The sequence below is a fragment of the Psittacula echo genome (assembly GCF_963264785.1).
Source record: "Psittacula echo genome assembly, chromosome: 2".
Classification (NCBI taxonomy): Eukaryota; Metazoa; Chordata; class Aves; order Psittaciformes; family Psittacidae; genus Psittacula; species Psittacula echo.
In genome coordinates, this window is record NC_137737.1 from 161,290,115 (window position 1) to 161,305,817 (window position 15,703).

General features: G+C 62.0%; 1 protein-coding gene across 8 annotated transcripts in view; it reads right to left on the bottom strand.

Moving 5' to 3' along the window:
- The window catches only part of MROH1 (maestro heat like repeat family member 1), an 87,889-nt gene that overhangs the window by 64,087 nt on the left and 8,099 nt on the right, over positions 1-15,703 (bottom strand). For 7 of the 8 annotated variants that reach the window (XM_080639605.1, XM_080639604.1, XM_080639607.1 and 4 more), the window contains 15 exons: positions 13,333-13,484; positions 13,012-13,152; positions 12,033-12,125; positions 11,116-11,194; positions 9,498-9,611; positions 8,608-8,681; positions 8,206-8,325; positions 7,263-7,373; positions 6,212-6,356; positions 6,060-6,100; positions 5,387-5,528; positions 5,025-5,077; positions 4,048-4,155; positions 3,052-3,192; positions 1,109-1,231 (listed from right to left, as the gene is read on the bottom strand). In XM_080639605.1, coding sequence (XP_080495731.1) covers positions 1,109-1,231; positions 3,052-3,192; positions 4,048-4,155; positions 5,025-5,077; positions 5,387-5,528; positions 6,060-6,100; positions 6,212-6,356; positions 7,263-7,373; positions 8,206-8,325; positions 8,608-8,681; positions 9,498-9,611; positions 11,116-11,194; positions 12,033-12,125; positions 13,012-13,152; positions 13,333-13,484 — 1,637 coding nt within the window. The remainder of the gene's footprint in view (positions 1-1,108; positions 1,232-3,051; positions 3,193-4,047; positions 4,156-5,024; positions 5,078-5,386; positions 5,529-6,059; positions 6,101-6,211; positions 6,357-7,262; positions 7,374-8,205; positions 8,326-8,607; positions 8,682-9,497; positions 9,612-11,115; positions 11,195-12,032; positions 12,126-13,011; positions 13,153-13,332; positions 13,485-15,703) is intronic. The other variant, XM_080639603.1, reaches the window with a different exon arrangement.

The window sequence follows — 15,703 nt, forward strand, 5'->3', positions numbered from 1 at the left end:
AACTGCTGGGTAACAGCACCAGGTTAACTGCAGGGTCAGCACCAGGTTAACTGCTGGGTCAGCACTAGGTTAACTGATGGGTAACAGCACCAGGTTAACTGATGGGTAACAGCACCAGGTTAACTGCAGGGTCAGCACCAGGTTAACTGATGGGTAACAGCACCAGGTTAACTGCTGGGTCAGTACCAGGTTAACTGATGGGTAACAGCACCAGGTTAACTGATGGGTAACAGCACCAGGTTAACTGCTGGGTCAGTACCAGGTTAACTGATGGGTAACAGCACCAGGTTAACTGATGGGTAACAGCACCAGGTTAACTGCTGGGTCAGTACCAGGTTAACTGATGGGTAACAGCACCAGGTTAACTGATGGGTAACAGCACCAGGTTAACTGATGGGTAACAGCACCAGGTTAACTGCTGGGTCAGTACCAGGTTAACTGCTGGGTAACAGCACCAGGTTAACTGATGGGTAACAGCACCAGGTTAACTGCTGGGTCAGTACCAGGTTAACTGATGGGTAACAGCACCAGGTTAACTGATGGGTAACAGCACCAGGTTAACTGCTGGGTAACAGCACCAGGTTAACTGCTGGGTCAGTACCAGGTTAACTGCTGGGTAACAGCACCAGGTTAACTGCTGGGTCAGCACCAGGTTAACTGCTGGTGAGCAGCACCCATTGCCTGTTACCCAGTCCTGCTGAAAGCTGTCTCCAGCCCATGGAGCAGTTTGTGGCCAGCACCCTTCGCACCGCAGTCCCAAGGCTGCACAAGGGCATCTTCAGCCAGCTCCTGAGCTCCAGGCTCCTTCCTGTGCTGGCCCGTGTCCACACAGCATGAATCCTGCCCTCAAACATCGCGCCCCATAGAGCAGGAATGAAACCCCCCACATGGGTCAGGAGCTGAGGAAAGGCTTTGCTGCCACTGCTTGGGGCATGAAACCATCACTGAGGAGCTAAAGCTGAGCAGCCTCTGATGCCAGGAACAGCTCGAGGGCATCCCAGCTCCATGCCAAGCGCACTGAGGCAGGAAAAGGAACACTGAGCACAGGCTCTACCTAAAGCATCCCGCAGGAGCCTTCAGGTGTGGGTCAGGTCCCTCGGGCTCTTACCTTGAAGATACTGAAAAGCCCCACGGATTTCTTGAAGACATCGGACCTGACGAACTCCTCCAGCTTGGCCAAGGTCTCCTCCAAGTGGTTTATGGCACAAATCCCAAAGCAGGAGGCAAGGCCCTGGCAGGGGCAGAGCAAACACATCAGCAGGAAGCTGCTAAGGCCCAGCCCCAGCTGACACTGCAAGAGCCTGGTTCCTGGTTCCATGGCCAGCATCACTGGTTCCATGCCCAGCACCACTGGTTCCATGCCCAGCATCACTGGTTCCATGCCTGGCACCACTGGTTCCATGCCCAGCACCACTGTTTCTGTGCCCAGCACCACTGGTTCCATGCCCAGCACCACTGGTTCCATGCCCAGCATCACTGGTTCCATGCCCAGCACCACTGGTTCCATGCCCAGCATCACTGGTTCCATGCCCAGCACCACTGGTTCCATGCCTGGCACCACTGGTTCCATGCCCGGCACCACTGTTTCTGTGCCCAGCATCACTGGTTCCATGCCCGGCACCACTGTTTCCGTGCCCAGCATCACTGGTTCCAAGCCCAACACCACTGCTTCCATGGCCAGCATCACTGGTTCCATGCCCAGCACCATTGGTTCCGTGCCCAGCACCACTGGTTCCGTGCCCAGCACCAGTGGTTCCATGCCCAGCATCACTGGTTCCATGCCCAGCACCACTGGTTCCGTGCCCAGCATCACTGGTTCCGTGCCCAGCATCACTGGTTCCATGCCCAGCATCACTGGTTCCGTGCCCAGCATCACTGGTTCCGTGCCCAGCATCACTGGTTCCATGCCCAGCACCACTGGTTCCATGCCCAGCATCACTGGTTCCAAGCCCAGCATCACTGGTTCCAAGCCCAGCACCACTGGTTCCATGCCCAGCACCACTGGTTCCATGCTCAGCACCATTGTTTCCATGCCCAGCACCAGTGGTTCTGTGCCCAGCCGTAGCAATGCTGGCACCAGCATCACCCCTAGGGGACAGCGGGGACAGCAGGGACAACAGTGATAGCCCTGCCTGGGCAACAGGATGGGACCCGGCTCTGGGGCAGCACAGGAGCTGTGGGCACCCTGCAGCACACCCAGCACAGGAGCTGTGGGCACCCTGCAGCACACCCAGCACAGGAGCTATGGAGCACACAGAGCACAGGAGCTGTGGAGCAGACCCATCATTGCACTGCGGGAGGCAGGAGCTGGCTGAGCTGGAAGCAAGAGCAAGGCGGCTCAGCAGGTCCTGCCTCGGGCAGGTCCCATGAGCAGGGCTGAAACTCCACCAACAGCTTATTCAGGAGCAGCCCTTGACTGGAGCCAACCCAGGGCCCATCAGCGCCTGGTTGTTCTGCTCCTGGTTCCAGAGGAACGGGGCTTGGCTGAGCTGGGGGCAGCCAAGGAAAGTGGAGCTGGAACATGAGGATGGGCAGGAGGAGCTGGAGCCCAACCTCAGCTCCAGGGTAAGGAGCTGGCAGTGAGGGAAGTGCTGCTCCACAAGCAGGAGACTTGAGAGGAAGTTGGGAATGGCTTGAGCCGGCCAGAGGGGACACTGAGGTGGGACATCAGGAAGCTCTTCCCTGTGAGGGTGCTGAGGCGCTGGCACAGGGTGCCCAGAGAAGCTGTGGCTGCTCCATCCCTGGCAGTGCTCAAGGCCAGGTTGGACACAGGGGCTTGGAGCACCCTGCTCCAGTGGAAGGGGTCCCTGCCCGTGGCAGGGGCTGGAGCTGGAGGAGCTTTCAGGTCCCTTCATCCCAAACTGGTCTGGGGTTCTATGGTTAAGCTGTGGTGACCCCAGCACTGCCCTGGGCAGCCTGGTCCAGGGCTTGACAGCCTTTCTGGGGAAGAAATTGCTCCCAATACCCCACCTAACCCCCTCCCGGCACAGCTCGAGGCCAGCGCAGCAGCTCATCAGGATGAGCTTTGGGATGTCTGGCTCAAGTCCTCACCTCCCTCTCTGCCTCCTCGTGGTATCGAGCTGTTTCCAGGAGCTCCTGGAGCTGCTTTTGCACGAGGTCCTTGCTGGTGCAGGCCCCGAGTGTTGTCCCGATGCATTTGTACAGGAAGTTCTGGAAGAGCAAGAAGAGCCCCTGAGACCGCTGAGCCCTGGGCAGGGAGAGCTGCTCCCAGCCAGGCTCCTCCGCACAGAGCCCTGAAGCAGCCCTGAAGCAGAGCTGAGCCTGGCTGCGAGGAGCCGGGGCGCTCGGAGCAACAGGAGCTGCACGCGGAGTCACAGTCATGGAATCAGCTGGGTTGGGATCAGGTCCAACCATTGCCCAGGGCTGCCAAGGCCACCACTAACCCCTGGCACTGAGGGCCTCGGCTACATGGGTTTTAGACAGCCCCAGGCTTGGTTACTCAACCATTTCCCTGGTTCCAGCCCTCGACCACCCTTTAGGTGGATGAACTGTCCCTAAACTCCATCTAAACCTGCCCTGGTGCAGCTTGAGGCCGGTTCCTCTTGTCCCATCCCTTGTTCCTTGGGAGCAGAGCCCAGCCCCTCCTGGCTCCATCCTCCTCTCAGGCAGTTGCAGGGAGCGATCAGGTCCCCCCTGAGTCTTCTGTTCTCCAGACTGAACCCCCCAGGTCCCTCAGCCCTTCCCCATCACCCCTGTGCTCCAGGCCCTGCACCAGCTCCATTGCCCTTCTCTGGCCCCGCTCCTGCCCCTCAATGTCTCTCTTGCAGTGAGGGGCCTGGAGCTGAACACAGGATTCGAGGGGCGGCCTCCCCAGTGCCCACTGCAGGGGCACAGTCCCTGCCCTGGCCCTGCTGCTGCACTGGTGCTGGTACAGCCAGGAGCTGATGGATCCCCTGGCAATGCCTCTTCCCACCCAAAGCCCTTTCCCAGCACCACGCTGTGTGCAGAATGATGCTGCTGGCGAGCCCCAGGGGCTGGACCAGCTCAGCCCCTGCTGATGCCAACCCATCACCCCCCGGGACTCACCTTCTCCATGGGGAAGCCGTTGTAGCTGCTGAGCTGCCGGCTCATCTCCATCACAAACTGGCCAATCCAGGCACTGTCAGCAACGGCCGCCAGCGTCTCCTGCAGGAACTGCGGGAGGAAGAACATCAGATCCCGGTGTCCCAAAGAGCCGGACCCAGCTCCGCGGGGAAGCAGCACAAGAAATGAACATGGAATCAACCAGGGTGGAAAAGGCCTCTAAACTCACCCAGTCCAGCCATTGCCCAGCCCTGCCAAGGCCACCCCTACCCCATGGCACTGAGGCCTCGTCTCCACAGGGTGTGAGCTCTTGCAGGGACGGTGCCTGCAGCCCTGCCCTGGGCAGCCTGTTCCAATGCCTGAGCACCCTCTGGGGCAGGAATTGTTCCTCAGCTCCATCTAAACCTGCCCTGGTGCAGCTTGAGGCCGGTTCCTCTTGTCCCATCCCCTGTTCCTTGGGAGCAGAGCCCAGCCCCTCCTGGCTCCTTTCAGGCAGTTGCAGGAGGTGAAGCTCAGGGAGGTTGTGCCCGGGCTGCCTGGAGCAAGCGTTCACTCCAGCAGCCCCAGCCCGGAGCAGCCCCTGCCAGATCCAGCCATTCCCTGGGCTCCAGAAATGAGCCTCTTCCCTCCGGATCATGGTCAATCTGTGCCCCAGCAACACCTCCCTCAGCAGCGGAGCAGCAGGAGCCTGCCCGGTTCCGATCGCTTCTCCACGGCCCAGTTCAGGATCTGAATCAAGTGGGGGGATCCCTGGGACCCAGCAGCTCCTGGAGCCGCTGTTCCCTGACACTGAGAGCTTGGTTTAGCCTGCTCTGACCCTGCTGCGAGAGCAGCCCCGGCAGCGCCGTGGCAGGGACCATCCATCACCACGTCTGGGGTGGCTGAGGGTCCGTTCCTGCCCTGCAGCCCCGGCCCCACGCTGCTCCGGAGCTGGGTGCTGCCACCCTCCCAGTGCCGCCCCTCCAGCACAGGGACCTTACCAGCAGCAGCTTCTCCTCCCATTCCTTCTGGGACAGGGCCTGCTCCGTGTTCTCTAGGAGGAAGCACATTTAACCCACCGGTTTCTCATCTTCATTGCACCCAGCAAGGGCAGACCCTTCCCCAAACATGTGCAGTCTCTGCTTGCCACAGCAGGGGCAGCCCCTTGAGACACAGCAGCATCCCCGGTAGGAATGATGGCACCAGGGTGTTAAAACAGGAATCAGCACCCAGAGAGCTCAGATGAGCCGAGGGCCAGCAGGCAGGGGGGCTTCACCCCCTGTTCCAGGCACCCCTGAGCACCCAGGCACAGGCTGGGGACGGTGCCCACGGCAGAGCCCCCCGAGCACAGGCTCCTTCCCACCTTCAATGTGCTCCACCAGGAGAGGGAGCCTCTTGCTCCAGAGCGGGCCCAGCGAGGGGTGGACGCTGCCGTGCAGGACGTGGAGCAGGCGCAGGGCGGCCGCCCCCCGGCAGGCTCCTGCGTGGGGCTGCGAGGACACGACCTGAGGGACGGGGTGGGACAAAGGCTCTTAGTGAAGGGAGAGGCGACGCCGGGGAGGCTGAAACACAGGGATGGAGAGAGGGAACTGGGGAGTCATGGAATGGGTTGGGATGAAGGGAGCTTAAAGCTCCTCCAGCTCCAACCAGGGACCCCTTCCACTGGAGCAGGGTGCTCCAAGCCCCTGTGTCCGACCCGGCCTTGAGCACTGCCAGGGATGGGGCAGCCACAGCTTCTCCCTTCAACCCCTGCCAGCGTCCCAGCACCCTCAGAGTGAAGAATTTCTTCCCTATATCCGACCTAAATCCTCCTGTTTCAGTCTGAACCCATCACCCCTTGTCCTGTCCCTACAGCCCCTGATGAAGAAAGTGTGGACGTAAGGCAGAGCCCTCAAAGCAAGCACCCACATCACTGCTGTTCCCCCCTGCAGCCCCTTAGGCTTCTCCTGGTCCATGTGGGCCCAGGGATGGAGGGCGCTCGCTTGGATAAGGAGCTCACTCCCAGGATAGGAACTGCTCTGCCTCCAGCCACTCACCAGCAGTCGCGTTGTCAGAGCGTAGGGCGAGGGGAGGTTTGCTGCAAATGAAGGGAAAAGGCATCAGATGGCCTCTGCCGCCGGGCAGGATGTGACCATCCACGTGTGGACGTGTCCCAGCACCCCAGCGGCTGCCGGGGGCCAGCCCTGACCGTTCACATCGTATCGGATCAGGGAAGCGTTTTCTCCCTCCTCTTCCTTCTTCATGGCCAGGTACATGAGGCTCCTGCAGAGCGGGGTCAGGGCATTGGTGAACTGGACAGGGGTGACAAACTCCAGCAGGTACGGCCACAGCACCTGGGGGAACAACAAGGGCAGTGGGGCACCCCTGGACACCCAGCAGAGCCCAGCGGTGGGAGGGAGACCCTGCACTGGGGAATGGGACCGAGAGGGAGAGGAGTGGGAGATCGGGGCCAAGGGGCTTCTGATGAGGGGGGTCCCCTTCTTGGGTGCTGCTGTTCAAGGCGGAGGTCTCCACAGCCTGTGCTCAGCTCCAGCAGCACCGCAGCTCCAGCCCCAGCGGGTTCCCCTTCATTGAACCCCAGAATGGGTTGGGTTGAAGGGACCTCAAAACTCCTCCAGTCCCAATCCCTGCCCCGGGCAGGGACCCCTTCCACTGGAGCAGGGTGCTCCAAGCCCCTGTGTCCAACCTGGCCTTGAGCACTGCCAGGGATGGGGCAGCCACAGCTTCTCTGGGCACCCTGTGCCAGGGCCCCACCATCCCCATGGGGAAGAATTTCCTCCCAAGATCCCATCTAACTCTGCCCTCTTCCAGTTGGAGCTGCTCCTCCTCATCCCATTTGGTCCCAAGCCCCTCTCCAGGTTCCCTGCAGCCCCTTTAGGCACTGGAGCTGCTCTCAGGTCTCCCCTTCAGGAGCCTTCTCTTCTCCAGGCTGACCCAGCCCAGCTCTCCCAGCCTGGCTCCAGAGCAGAGCTGCTCCAGCCCTTGGACCATTTCCATTGTCTGCTTATGGTCCTTCTCCAAGAGCTCCACACCCATTCTGAGCTGGGGACCTCCAGCAGTGCCATGCTCCAGCCTCAGAGCAGCTCACAGGGATGGGACACACAGGTCCCTGGGAACAGCGCTTCCCAAACCCAACCCCTGCCCTGCTCCAATGGGATGGGGACACTGAGACAGCACCACTCTCCCTGCCCCTCCCAGCACCGAGCAGCCCCGAGGTGTCAAGGACTGAGCAGACTCACGTTGCTCATCCTGTCCACAGTGGTGCTGAGGAGGAAGAGGGTGTTGATGCTGATGCTCTGGACGCTGTCACTAGTGAGGTCCTCGGCATTCGGCGCCTGCTTCTTGGGGTGCTGGAGGAGAAGGAAAGCTGAGGTCAATGTGGGTGCTGCCGCAGGGCTGGGAGCAGCGCTGGAGAGGCCCAGGGCTCCCAGGGGGTTATAGATGGCAGCAGCACACTATGGAATGGGCACATCCTGGAGGCCTCCTGGGGCAGGGCCCATCTTCAGCACGAGCTCCATGGAGCTCCTGCAGCCCATGGCCCTGCTCCTTGAGGGAAAACACTTGGGAGGAGCCCAAAGGGGCCTCTGGTTGTGCCCATGTGTCCATGGCTCTGATGGACAAGAGGGGCTGGAGGGAGCCAAACACCCCACTTAAGGGAGTTACCTGCACTGGAGGGCAGCAGCTTTACCCAGCCTGGCTACATGGAGGGCACGGAGCCATCAGCAGGTGGGGGTCTGGCCAGAGCAGCCCCCACAGTCCTGGCTGGCACCCTTTGGATGCAGGGATGCAGCTATTCCAGTGGCAGCTCTCCCAGTCCTAAGGTTTCTCCCAGCTCCCCCTTGCTCCAGAGGCAGGAACTCACCACCCTCATGGGGAAGAACTTCCCAACATCCCATCAACCTTTCCCTCTTCCAGTCGGAGCCGTTCCTCCTCCTCCCATCCCTGCCTCCCTTGTCCCAAGCCCCTCTCCAGGTTCCCTGCAGCCCCTTTAGGCACTGGAGCTGCTCTCAGGTCTCCCCTTCAGGAGCCTTCTCTTGTCCAGGCTGCCCCAGCCCAGCTCTCTCAGCCTGGCGCCAGGGCAGAGCTGCTCCAGCCCTCGCAGCATCCCCATGGCCTCCTTTGGCCTCGCTCCATGTTCTGCCCCATCCCAGGTTTCTCCCGGATCCCCCTTTGTGTACCCACCAGCTCCGAGGCCAGGGCGCACTGCCGGACCAGGAACTCCACCATGGCCTCCCCACCGGGCTGCTCCAGGTACCCGTGATGGGCCATGGCACTGATGACCTGCACCACGGCTCGCTTCACCTGCGCGGCAACAGCACCCGTGAGCAGGGGGACCTCACCCTCGCCTCGGCCATGGGGACGTCACTGTGGGTCCTACCCAGACCTTCGAGGGGCCTGGGCTCTGCCAGCAGCACCCAGGCACAGAGGGGACAAAGGGGACCAGACGGGAGCCCACGGCCACAGTACCCATGGGTGCATCTGGCACAGATGGAACAGGAGTCACCATAGGGGCTGGTGGGGCCCAGAACGTGCCGCCCATGGAAGCCCTGAAGCACACCACGGAGGAGCAGAAGCTCGGCTCACCTTGTTGTTGCTGTCTTGCAGGGGGAGCTTCATAGACGAAAGAATAAAGGGCTTTTTGATCTCCATCTGGGAGGCTGCAAGGAAACACAAGAGACTGGAGAGCAGTGACCGGGGGGGGAAAGGGGGAGCTGGGGAGTCCCTGGGCCAAGAGCACAAGAGGGACCTAGAGCTGATGTGAGGGCTGGAGCAGCTCTGCTCTGGAGCCAGGCTGAGAGAGCTGGGCTGAGTCAGCCTGGAGAAGAGAAGGCTCCTGAAGGGGAGACCTGAGAGCAGCTCCAGTGCCTAAAGGGGCTGCAGGGAACCTGGAGAGGGGCTTGGGACAAGGGAGGCAGGGATGGGAGGAGGAGGAACGGCTCCAACTGGAACAGGGAAGAGTTGATGGGATCTTGGGAAGTTCTTCCCCATGAGGGTGCTGGGACCCTGGCAGGGGTTGAAGGGAGAAGCTGTGGCTGCCCCATCCCTGCAGTGCTCAAGGCCAGGTTGGACACAGGGGCTTGGAGCACCCTGCTCCAGTGGAAGGGGTCCCTGCCCGTGGCAGGGGCTGGAGCTGGAGGAGCTTTAAGCTCCCTTCATCCCAACCCATTCCATGACTCTGCAGCTCAGTGAAGACAGGTTCTGAAGCTCAGCACCTCCTGAGCTGCCAAGGACAGAGCTGCTGCTCCCAACACTCTCCTTCCCCTGCAGGGAAGGCTTTGCCCTTCACCCCTTCCGAGCTGGACTGTTCCCCTCCCCTGAGCCTCCAGCCAAGGATGGGCTCATCTCATCCCACTGATCCCAGCCCCATGAGGGAATGAGGGGCTCACGGAGCAGGATGCATCAGAGGGAGGGGAAGCCCCCCTGGAGCCCCCCTGCACTGGGTACTGATGGGGGCTGCAGCAGCCAGGACTCACGGGCGCTGTTGATGATCTGCCTCATGATGAGGAGGGTCCCCACTCGGGTCCTCTCATTGCTGCTCTCCAGCTTCGGGAGGAGAAAGGCCAGGACACGGTCAGGGAACGAGCAGGCTGCAGGAGGGGAAACCGGCATCAGGGACACATCAGCCAGGATGGACTGAAGTGTGGGAGGCAGGCACTGGAACCCTACATGGAGACACCCCCTGCGTCCGTGCATGCAATGGGGCTGCGTATCTGGAGCAGGCTAGAGAAGGGCAATGGAGCTGGTGCAGGGCCTAGAGCGCAGGGGTGATGGGGAAGGGCTGAGGGACCTGGGGGGTTCACATGGAGAAGAGAAGGCTCAGGGGGGACCTGATCGCTCCCTACAACTGCCTGAGAGGAGGATGGAGCCAGGAGGGGCTGGGCTCTGCTCCCAAGGAACAAGGGATGGGACAAGAGGAACCGGCCTCAAGCTGCACCAGGGCAGGTTTAGATGGAGCTGAGGAACAATTCCTGCCCCAGAGGGTGCTCAGGCATTGGAACAGGCTGCCCAGGGCAGGGCTGCAGGCACCGGCCCTGAAGGTATCTAAAGGATGCACAGATGTGCCCCTTGGGGACGTGGCTCAGTGGTGCCCTTGGCCCCCCTGGTTGATCCCATGGCTCCACACGCAGCACCAGACCATGGGTGCTGAGGACAGCACCAGGGCACTGCTCTTGGCCTGGAGAAGAGCTGACCCCGAGCCCTGCCCGGTGCTTTCAGCACAATTCCCGTGCTCCCGCGGGAGCTGCAGGATAAAATCGTCCCTTCAAGAGGTGCCCTGGACAAACCAGCGGGGATGTTAAAAATAAACCAGTCTGCGGGTGAGGAAACTGGAGCAGCACCCGGGGGCATTGCGAGGGGAGGGGGGGCAGGAGCAGCCTGGAGGTGGTGCAGGAGCAGCAGCAAGGATGTGAGGTTTGGGCTTGGGGTGCTGGGGGAGGAGAAGCTCCCCAGGAGCCGGCTTCAGGGAGCGCTTGAGCCCAGAACCCCCCCGTGTGCTGGGTGCAGCCCAGAGTGGGAGCAGCAGCTCAGGGAGGGGATCCTGCCCCTCTGCTGCGGGAAGGGGAGACCTGAGAGCAGCTCCAGAGCCTAAAGGGGCTGCAGGGAACCTGGAGAGGGGCTTGGGACAAGGGAGGCAGGGATGGGAGGAGGAGGAACGGGAAGAGTTGATGGGATCTTGGGAAGTGCTTCCCCATGAGGGCGCTGGGACCCTGGCAGGGGTTGAAGGGAGAAGCTGTGGCTGCCCCATCCCTGGCAGTGCTCAAGGCCAGGTTGGACACAGGGGCTTGGAGCACCCTGCTCCAGTGGAAGGGAACCCTGCCCAGGGCAGGGTTTGGAGCTGGAGGAGCTGTAAGCTCCCTTCATCCCAACCCATTCCATGGTTCTATGGGCTGGAGCCAGGACAGCAGCCACCACGCTGCCATCATGGCTGAGATGTTCACTGTATCCCCAAGGCCAGCTGAGACCACAGGGACCCAACCCCTCATGCACCTCGCACACCACCTTGGGCAGGACCAGGAGCCACCCCTATGCACACCAACCATGGTGCCACGCACCCAGCACGCACTGGGACCCCCACCCCATGGCCCCCCTTACCCAGGACAGTGAAGCATCGCAGCACCTCAGTGTGGTTCTTCACCGTGAGGGGCACTGCTGGGTCTGCAGGAGCACAGATCTGTGGGAGACAGCGGTGGTCACAGCGAGGACAACACGGGTCTGCTCCGGGCTGGGAAGGGGACACTTGGGTCTGCAGCTGCGTCCACAGCCCCTGAGCTGCCCTGAGCAGCTCCATCATGGAGCAGATGCTCCTACATCCAGCACCATTGTGGTGTCCAGCTCTCAGACACCACCAGCGTCAAGCATCTGCTCAAAGGACAACCTCTGCCAGGGACCCTGCCACACTCATGGGCAGTGGAACAGCACCAGAGCTGGGTGCAGCCCAGAGTGGGAGCAGCAGCGCAGGGAGGGATCCTGCCCCTCTGCTGCGGGAAGGGGAGACCTGAGAGCAGCTCCAGAGCCTAAAGGGGCTGCAGGGAACCTGGAGAGGGGCTTGGGACAAGGGAGGCAGGGATGGGAGGAGGAGGAACGGGAAGAGTTGATGGGATCTTGGGAAGTTCTTCCCCATGAGGGTGCTGGGACCCTGGCAGGGGTTGAAGGGAGAAGCTGTGGCTGCCCCATCCCTGGCAGTACCCAAGGCCAGGTTGGACACAGGGGCTTGGAGCACCCTGCTCCAGTGGCAGGGGTCCCTGCTCATGGCAAGGGTTGGAGCTGGAGGAGCTTTGAGGTCCCTTCCACCCAACACAACCCATTCCACGACTCAGTATCGGATCCATCTCGGGACACCAGAGCCAGGGAGCTGGGATCATCGCTGCTGAGCAGCGCAGCAGCCCCTGAGGGACACAGCCATGGGCAGAAGCACGGCGCAGGCCCCAGCCCAGGCTGCTCCAGAGGAAGCCTCGAGCCCTGCAGCGCATGGGCAGGCTCCGGTGCCCCCCCCAGCCCGCAGCCCTCACCTGGGGGTGCAGGGTGCCCAGGAGGGGGTCGAGCTGCACATCCAGGCTGCGGCTGCCAATGTTGACGGAAGCCTCCAGGATCTGGCACAGGCTCTGCTCAGAGAGAGACCGGGGGCGGTCAGGAAACGGCCCCGGGGGGGCAGAGGGTGCTGAGCGCCGTGGGACCCCAGCGCAAGGGAGGGAGCACAAACCCGGCACGGCGGCAGCAGGGCCCGTCTGCCATGGGGAGACACTGGGGAGACCTGAGAGCAGCTCCAGAGCCTGAAGGGGCTGCAGGGAACCTGGGGAGGGGCTTGGGACAAGGGAGGCAGGGATGGGAGGAGGGGGAACGGGAAGAGTTGATGGGATCTTGGGAAGTTCTTCCCCAGGAGGGCGCTGGGACACTGAAGGGGTTGAAGGGAGAAGCTGTGGCTGCCCCATCCCCGGCAGTGCTCAAGGCCAGGTTGGACACAGGGGCTTGGAGCACCCTGCTCCAGTGGCAGGGGTCCCTGCCCGGGGCAGGGGCTGGAGCTGGAGGAGCTTTAAGCTCCCTTCATCCCAACCCATTCCATGACCCTATGACACAGCAGCAGCTGGCTCCATCCTCATCACTGGGCACAGCCACCCAAGGCTTGGGGTCAGCAGCACGAGGGATCATGATGGAGGGAGAAGAAACCTCACATGGAAGAGGCAGCGGCAGCCGGGGCAGGGGTAGGGCACGAGCTGCTGGACCTCACCTCTAAGGTAAGGACTAAGTCTGCTTTGCTGCTCCTGCTTCCATACGCTGCTCTCAGGGGGGCAGAGCCCTGCTTGGTGCCCCTCCTGCACCCATGGACCACAGTGCTGCCCATGGCCGCGGGTGGCACGGTTTAGTTTGGGTGGCATGGTTCAGTGTGAGGTGTCCCTGCCCATGGCAGGGGGGTTGGAACTGGGTGATCCTTTCCAACCCTAACTGTTCTATGTGACCCCCCAGCCCCACAGAGCTCCCCGAGCTGCTCACCTTGGATATGTAGAAAGCCTCCGTGTGCTTCTTGTAGAGCATGAGGATGCCTGGGATGAGCTTCGGGAGCTGCTCCTCCAGCTTCTCCCCAGGCAGGAGGTGACTCATGGGTCCCATGGCCTCCACCACGGCCAGCCTCAGCTGTGGGAGAGACTCAGCATCAAGAGCGTGATCCTGAGCCTGGATGGAGGCTCCAGGGCTCCGGAGCTGCTCCTGCTGCTCCCAGAAGGCTCTGGGCAGAGCAGGGACCACGTCCTCACAAAGGCGCAGAGCCGAGATGCTCCAAGGACACCATCAGGGTAAGACCCCCCCATCCATCACCTTGGCCTCCCGGTGCTGCAGCCAGCTGTTGAAGAGCACCTCGTAGGCACTGAAGATCTCGTTGGAGAACGTGTCCTTCCTGACCGTGGGGTCCGGGGCCTTGTCCAGGTTCGCCAGGTACTCCTGGATGCTCTCACTGAAGTGCTGCAGAGCTGCGGGGAGAGCCCACGCCACAGGCACTGGGTGCTGGAGCCTCACCAGCACCAGATGGTGGACGCTATGCTCCCTGGCAGCATCCCAAGGGATGGGGACGTGCCAGGACTCTTCCTGGCAGGTGGTCACAGCGGAGCTATGACTGCTTTGGGATGCCTGTGGATAGAGCCAACTGCAGGGAAGCAACTGCAGACCCCAAACACGTGGACCTGTTGGCAGGGACCCCATGGGTCGTGCCACAGGAGCCTGTGTTTGCCCCATGGATTAGCTCTGCCTGTGCTTAGCAGCGAGGGTGGCCAAGAACCACAGGCCCAGAGGCACAGAGAAGGCAGAGCTGCATCCAGGGCATGTGAGCACGAGCTCTCCTCCTCCTGAGGACCAGCCCCGTGACCAGAGCATCTCCATGCACAGGATGGTCCTGGCTCAGATGAGAGGCTCAGCTACAGACTGCAGGGGACACCCATCCGTCACCTCCAACCCCTGAGGAAGGCTTTGCCATGGCTTTATAGGGTTCTCCAGGGCTTTATGGGGCTCTCCAGGGCTTTACGGGGCTCTCCAGGGCTTTAACAAGTTCCCTGAAGCTTTATGGGGTTCCTGGGGCAGCCAAGACATCACATAACACCAGGAAAAGGCCTCAGCTGGAAGCATCCAAGGGCTGAAAACATCCCCCTTGTTTTACTTCATAGAACCATGGAATGGGTTGGGGTGAAGGGACCTTGAAGCTGCTCCAGCTCCAACCCCTCCACGGGCAGGGACCCCTTCCACTGGAGCAGGGTGCTCCAAGCCCCTGTGTCCAACCTGGCCTTGAGCACTGCCAGGGATGGGGCAGCCACAGCTTCTCTGGGCACCCTGTGCCAGCGCCTCAGCACCCTCACAGGGAAGAGCTTCTGCCTAAGAGCTCAGCTCAGTCTCCCCTCGGGCAGGTTAAAGCCATTCCCCTTGCCCTGTCCCTGCAGGCCCTTGTCCCAAGCCCCTCTCCAGGTTCCCTGCAGCCCCTTTAGGCACTGGAGCTGCTCTCAGGTCTCCCCTTCAGGAGCCTTCTCTTCTCCAGGCTGCCCCAGCCCAGCTCTCCCAGCCTGGCTCCAGGGCAGAGCTGCTCCAGCCCCTCTGGACCCACTTCAACGGCTCCAGGTCCCTCTGGTGCTGGGGACCTTCCTCACAGCCTGGGGCTCACAGGGTCCATGCGGGGCCATTGGGGCCCAGAGCCCATCAGCACCGAGCACCAGAGCGGGACCCATGAGAGGTGAAGCAGGAGGGGGGTTGATCGCAGCCTGCTCGGGGCAGGGGCACCGCTGGAGCTCACCCGGCCCAAGCCCGGCTCCATCAGGACCATGGAGCACGGGAGGGGCTCATGGGCCCCTCTCTGGCTGCAGGAGGGCTCCTGGGATGATCCCACAGGAGCACCCTGGGAGCAGCACACGATGGAGGAGCCCAGTGTCTGTGGCACAACTTCCATTGGATCCCATGGTCCCAGCCGGCATCCGGAGCCTGAAGCCCTCATGGCCATGGGACGGGGAAGCCCAACAGCCCTTGAGGATGCCAAAGGGCTCAAGGACACATCAGCAACGGGGTCACTGAGCCCGACGGACCCACGTGAACACACCCAGAGGAGGAAGCCAAGAGGAGGAAGAGGAGGAGGAAGGGGACAGGAGCAGCCTCGGCTCCCTCCTCGCCCCCCCCAGCCTATTTCGAGCCAGTAGCTCCGAGGTGCTGAGTCACTCCCTGACCTCTTCCCGGAGCCAGATCATTCCAGTCACACGGCTCCATCCTGCTGGCACTGCACCAGCACAGCCTGAGCCGGGCCCTGCCTGCGCCAGCAGAGCAGCAGCACCCCAGGGCTCAGCCCCGCTTTTGTGCTGCCCCAAATGGGGGCAGGAGCCCCCCGGCTGCTCCCCATGGCTCAGGTATGGGGAGCGCTGGAGGGGACAGCCCTGTCTCACCAGGGTCACAGAACACCAGGGACTGATGCTGGGGATGCAGCCGCAGCACAGAGGGACCTTGGGGGAACCTCGGTTCCCATCAGCACCCACCTCAGAGGGGTCCAGAAGGTGCCCAGCTCACGCCAGCACCTGACCCCATCATTCCCACTCCATTCCCACCCCATCCCCAGGCTGGGGTCAAAGCCTCCTGTTTAGGTCGAGCTCCCCTCAAGCTTCTGTGAGAAGTTTGCCTTGAGGAGTGAAAACATCAGCCAGGAACATCACCAAGAGCCCTTCCC